Source organism: Macaca nemestrina, chromosome 15 (genome assembly GCF_043159975.1).
Source record: "Macaca nemestrina isolate mMacNem1 chromosome 15, mMacNem.hap1, whole genome shotgun sequence".
NCBI classification, from domain to species: domain Eukaryota; kingdom Metazoa; phylum Chordata; class Mammalia; order Primates; family Cercopithecidae; genus Macaca; species Macaca nemestrina.
In genome coordinates, this window is record NC_092139.1 from 97,305,423 (window position 1) to 97,311,422 (window position 6,000).

Genomic DNA, 6,000 nt, shown 5'->3' on the forward strand with positions numbered 1-6,000 from the left:
GCAGAGGTCTCGTGCCCTCTCAAATTCTTCTCTGCTTTCTTACAGCTCACCTTGCAGAGCACCAAGTCTCGAGTGGCCTTCTTTGAAGAGCTCTAGCAGGTGACCCAGCCACCCCAGGACCTGCCACTTCTCCTGCTCCTGGGACCGCAGGATGGACCAGATACCAAGAGAGCCATCCATAGGGAGCTGGCTGGGGGTTTCCGTGGGAGCTCCAGAACTTTCCCCAGCTGAGTGAAGAGCCCAGCCCCTCTTATGTGCAATTGCCTTGAACTACGACCCTGTAGAGATTTCTCTCATGGGATTCTAGTTCTCTGACCTGAGTCTTTGTTTTAAGAAGTATTTGTCTTCCTTTGTCTAATGTGGGATTCCTGACTCCCTTCGTCCAAGGCACCCTGGTGTGTGTGTGTCTTGCACTCCAGAGCTGACCTCCACTGCCCAGCCTGGGAAGTCATTGTGGGGAGTGAGATACTGAAGCCCTGAGAGGCCAGTGCCAGCATCCCCACCCTGCCCAGGGTTCCGGAACATTCATTCCCCCACGGGTGAGGAACTGTCATGCAGCGAAGAAGCCCAGCCCAGCGGATCCCAGGCCCAGCACGCCTGCCGGCTTCTCATCTTTAGGGAGCCCGCCCAGAGCTCGTGATGAGCAAGGGCTGGGTCCCCGCCAGGCACCCCAAGGCGGCGCTCTGGCTGGCAGCTGGTGGGGAATAGGCAGGGCAGCTGTGGCTAGGCAGAGACTTTAGGCAGAAGCTGTGATGCAGGCTGACTGCCAGCCGAGGGGCTGGGTAGTGCCGTGCAGGAACTGATGGTACAGGGCACTCTCTGTCCCCCTCCGGCCACACTAGACCAGGGTCCGAGAGGCAGGCAGGAGCCACTCACGTCTTCCCCATTGCCCAAAGCCCATAGACACCCCTGCCTGTGTGGGGCTGGGGCACTCCCTGGTCATACTGTAGTCAGCATCCGTAACCCGCCTATGACCAGGGATCCATAAGCCCTGTGGCTCTGCAGGTGCTGCTTCTCGCTGACCCAGACTCCGAGCTCCACCGGCCCAGTCTGCACGGCCCCTCTGCTTCACCTTCCCTCCTGGCCACGTGCCAGTGGCCACAGGCCACTTCCCAACCCACTGTTGTACCCAGGCCTCACTTTTTTGTTGCCCTTGTCCCTCTTCGGACCCTGAATTTTCTATTCCCTGGGGGCCAGCAAGGGCCATTTGTGCCCCTCCCAGCACAGGCCTGATGCAGGTGTCCACCCACAGGTGGCACTCACCTAGGCTGTCACAGGACCCACCTCCATGCCAGGCAGCAGAGGGCCACAGAACCACCCCACGGCTCACTCCCTGGGCTGGGGCCACCTTCTTGCCCTTTCTTTCTTTCTTTTTTTCTGAGATGGAGTCTCGCTCTATCACCCAGGTTGGAGTGTGGTGGCGTAATCTCGGCTCACTGCAACCTCCACCTCCTGAGTTCAAGCAATTCTCCTGCCTCAGCCTCCCAAGTAGCTGGGACTACAGGCATGCACCACCACACTTGGCTAATATTTTGTATTGTTAGTAGAGACGGGGTTTTGCCATGTTAGCTAGGCTGGTCTCAAAACTCAAACCTGGGCTTACAGGTGTGAGCCACCACACCCTGCCCCTTCTTGCCCTTTCATTTCTCCATGACTGATGTTGCTGTGGCCGTCCAGGGCCCTTGAGATCCTTCCAGTTTGGCTGTTATGCAAAGCAGGTGATTTGTCTTAATCAGATAAAAGATGCTTAGTAACTGGAGGCTATGGGGGCCTTGAGATTTTTGGAGAGCAGAGGTGGTCTCTGGCAATTCCGTCTGGTTTTGAGAAACTGAGCGGCTCACAGAGATCCTGTCTTCTTCCCACTATCAGGCTGACCTAACGGGGTCGGGCTGCTCAGCACCTGCTTGGGCCACCTTGCCCCAAGGAAACCAGCCCTGGGTGCCGCACAGCCACTTAGGGTCTGCAGGGTGGGACTGCAGACCTAGAGCGCAAGTGTGGATGCTGTGGCCCTGTGGCTTCTCCTAGTCTGGCCCAGCTAGGAGCAGAAGCTTCAGGCGTTTGTAAAGTGAGGTCTGGCTCTGTCTCCTCAGTTTTTTGTTTTTTTTTTTTTCCGTTTCTGTTTGTTTTTTGAGATGGAGTCTTTCTCTGTCGCCCAGGCTGGAGTGCAGTGGCGCAGTCTCAGCTCACTGCAACCTCCGTCTCCCAGGTACAAGAGATTCTCCTGCCTCAGCCTCACGAGTAGCTGGCATTACAGGCGTGTGCCACCACACCTGTCTAATTTTTGTATTTTTAGTAGAGACGGGGTTTCGCCATGTTAGCCAGACTGGTCTGGAATTCCTGACCTCAGGTGATCCGCCCGCCCCGGCTTCCCAAAGTTCTGAGATTATAGGCGTGAGCCACCATGCCTGGCCTCTTCTCAGTCTTCAAGCCCATCCCTGGATTTCCACCGGGAGTTACTTTCCTCCTGACCTGTAAATTTGTTCTTTAACAATGGCTACAGGCGGGAGCATATGGTGGTTTATAAAAACACTGTTGGGCTTTGTTTCCTTCTTTAACTGCCCTGTGTACTTCTGAAGTCTGAGAAGTGCCAAGCCATGCGGCCTCAAGGGAGCTGGCTGGTGTTTGAGCTGTGGCAGAAGCACCTGGGGCTCCAGGGAGCAGGCTGGGGACTGTAGGACCTTGCTCAGCCAGGAGCACTTCCCCCTCCTTGAGGCAGGAATCCGAGGTGCCTCCCCACAGATGGAGAAGGTGGAGAGGAGGATGGGCCTCAGGAGCGTCCCAAGCCCCAGCAGCAGGAGAAAGAATGAAAGAGATGCCTTGTTTTCAGAGACTGGTTCCTGTGGCTGGGATGACTGCATCTTTTTTTTTTTTTGAGACAGAGTTTTTGCTCTTGTTGCCCTGGCTGGAGTGCAATGGCACGATCTTAGCTCACCACAACCTCCACCTCCCAGATTCAAGTGATTCTCCTGCCTCAGCCTGCCGAGTAGCTGGGATTACAGGTACGCACCTCCACGTCTGGCTAATTTTGTATTTTTCGTAGAGATGGGATTTCTCCATGTTGGTCAGGCTGGTCTCAAACTCCCAACCTCAGGTGATCCGCCCGCCTCGGCCCCCCAAAGTGCTAGGATTACAGGCCTGAGCCACCGCACTCGGCCAGACTGCGTCCTTTTTAAGCAAACGTTTTAGGGCCTGGGAGCTTGTCAAGTAAGGAAGTCTCAAGCCCACAGAGCAGCGTCCTGGCCACGGTGATTTCATTATGAGCGCTTCTGCCTAGGCAGAAGCCCCACGGCACCGGGATCATTCATGAGGTCACTGCCCAGCTCATGATGTCCATGAAGCTGCCCTGTTGGCTGGTAGCCGTGTACAGCTGTGCGGCACAGATGGCTTCGTTCATCCTGATCGAGGCCCCACCTCAGCCACAGCAGTCCCCCCGACCTGTGTTGTCCACCCTGTTATTCATGTACCTGCCAGGCCCTGCTAGACAGCACCCTGTGGCATTACATAACACTTCATGAGTGGCTGTGTCTTGTAATTTTAGGGACAGGTTTCTCTCTTTCCCTCTCTTTTTTTTTTCAAGAGCCCAGAGACTGACAACCAGCTGCAGTGTCTAAGTGTTCCTCACTGACAGGGTGGGGCCTCGCCGCCCCTGGAGGGAGCAGCCTTGGCAGGGAGACAGCCTGGCCCAGTGACCCTGGGCCCAAGCCAGCCCCTCCAGGGCTTTCAGGGAAGCGCCATCCATTTTCAAAGATGTCAGACGTCACTTCTTCCTGTAGGGCCCGAGTCCTGCCTCCTGTCAGGGCCAGACCATGGAAGGCTATTTTCTATTCTGGGGAACTATTGTAATTTAAATGATTGTTTTAATAAAAATTCTAAGCTGGAAAATACTTGCCTTGGGCTTCCTCAGTTTGCCTGTTGCTCAGGCCATTGAGGCGTCAAGAATGTGGCTGGGTGGTGGGGCCGTCTTGTGGTTTTGTGGAGAAACGAGCCCGCTGCTGTCCCTGACTGCTCGGGCCTTCACCTCTGGCCCCTTGTCTTTGGTGGCAAAAGAATCACCTCCTTCCACCACACCCCTATTGACACCTTTGCTGGAGAACTCCCTCACTCTTCCTGGGGGCACTTGGGGTGGCGGCAAGGGCCCTGCATGGCGTCCCAGCACCTCCATTTCCTCTCTGTGGTCCCTGCCCATCTGTGATTTCAGACCAGAAAACTAGGGAGCTGGACTGGGTGATCCTTGCAGACATTTCTGCTTTCGGCATTCCGGGCTCTGGGGGTGCATGCAGAGCCCCTGGGGCCCAGGCGCTGTCTGCAGAGTAAATGAGGCACAGCCACTGTCAGGGCTATGCGACATTTGCACTTGAAGTTGGAAAGCACCACTGCAGAGCTTATGGTTTTGGTTTTGCTTCTGTTTTCTTAAGCAACAAAAGTCCTTTATTAAGACCAAAACTTCTATAGGATAACTGTCCCAAAGCACTGAAGCCCCAGTCGGAGATTCAGACAGCACAGTGTGGCTGCCAGGACTTCTAAGGGACCCACTCGACACACTTGTCAGGACATACTTCAGGTTTTCATTGCACAAGCCAGTGAGGAAAACAGCCTATCGGAATACACGAGATCTTCCCAAAATGTTGCAGTTATGCATAACTGTGTTTTTTTTAGAAGGATGTTTGAAGTGAATAAACTAAAGAATATGAAAAAGTTTTTTGTTTGTTTGTTTTTTTTTTTGAGACAGAGTCTCACTGCGTCACCCAGGCTGGAGTGTAGTGGCCTGATCTCAGGTCACTACAACCTCTGCCTCCCCAGTTCAAGTGATTCTCCTGCCTCAGCCTCCCAAGTAGCTGAGATTACAGGCGCCTGCCACCACGCCCAGCTAATTTTTTTGTATTTTTAGTAGAGACGGAGTTTTACCATGTTGGCCAGGCTAGTCTCAAACTCCCGACCTCAAGCAATCTGGCTGCCTCGGCCTCCCAAAGTGCTGGGATTACAGGCGTGAGCCACCATGCCCAGCAAGAATATGAAAAGTTTTAACAATTTGTTGTTAGCTTTGAATATATAGAATTGGTCAACCTGGGCCACATAGAGAGACCCCATGTCTACAAAAAATTTAAAAATTAGCCAGGTGTGGTAGCTGCACCTATAGGCCCAGCTTTTTGGGAGGCTGAGGTAGGAGGATCACTTGAACCTGGGAGCGTGAGGCTGTAGTGAGCCAAGATCATGCCACTGCACTCCAGCCTGGGTAACGTAGCGAGACTGTCTCAAAAAAAAAAAAAAAAAGGGTAACTAATTAGACTTTTTTTTTTTTTTTTCTTGAGACGGCATCTCACTCTGTTGCCCAGGCTGGAGTGCAGTGGTGCGATCACTGCTCACTGCAAGCTCCGCTTCCCGGCTTCACGCCATTCTCCTGCTTCAGCCTCCCGAGTAGCTGGGACTACAGGCACCCACCACCATGCCCGGCTAATTTTTTTGTATTTTTAGTAGAAACGAGGTTTCACTGTATTAGCCAGGATGGTCTCGATCTCCTGACCCTATGATCCACCCACCTCAGCCTCCCAAAATGCTGGGATTACAGGCATGAGACACCACGCCCAGCCTAGACTTTTTATTAGATGAATAATATAAACTCATTTCTCAAATGTAGATTGTTATTTTTAGTAATTGGAAGCAGTTTGATTTCCTATGTAGTCTAAGCCAAAGAAAGCACTTTGAAAATATTGGTCATTTAAAGCCGTTCAGGCAATATTTTCACCTAACCTTTACATTAAAGACAACCCGACTCACCCCCCACCAAAATAGTAAATGTGACCTCACTGAGATCAGAGGTCCCCATTAAGTAGTTAGAATTACTAACACCAGAGTTCCAATGACTGATTCTAATGGTATTTTGGTATCGAGATCGGTTGAATTCTTTGCTGTTTTTTCTAGTCTGTGGTGACCCTGCTGTAAATGCAAAGCGGGGGGCCAGACCTCAGTGCTTCACTGTGGCATTTGCTGCCAGTCCCATTG

General features: G+C 52.7%; 1 protein-coding gene across 4 annotated transcripts in view; it reads left to right on the forward strand.

Annotated features, from left to right (window-relative positions):
* Positions 1-3,884, forward strand: part of LOC105487257 (NF2, moesin-ezrin-radixin like (MERLIN) tumor suppressor) — a 101,979-nt gene extending 98,095 nt beyond the window's left edge. For 3 of the 4 annotated variants that reach the window (XM_011750672.3, XM_011750670.3, XM_011750669.3), the window contains one exon: positions 46-3,884. In XM_011750672.3, coding sequence (XP_011748974.2) covers positions 46-103 — 58 coding nt within the window. In that variant the 3' untranslated portion in view covers positions 104-3,884. The remainder of the gene's footprint in view (positions 1-45) is intronic. The other variant, XR_011614051.1, reaches the window with a different exon arrangement.
* The last annotated feature ends 2,116 nt before the right edge of the window (positions 3,885-6,000 follow it).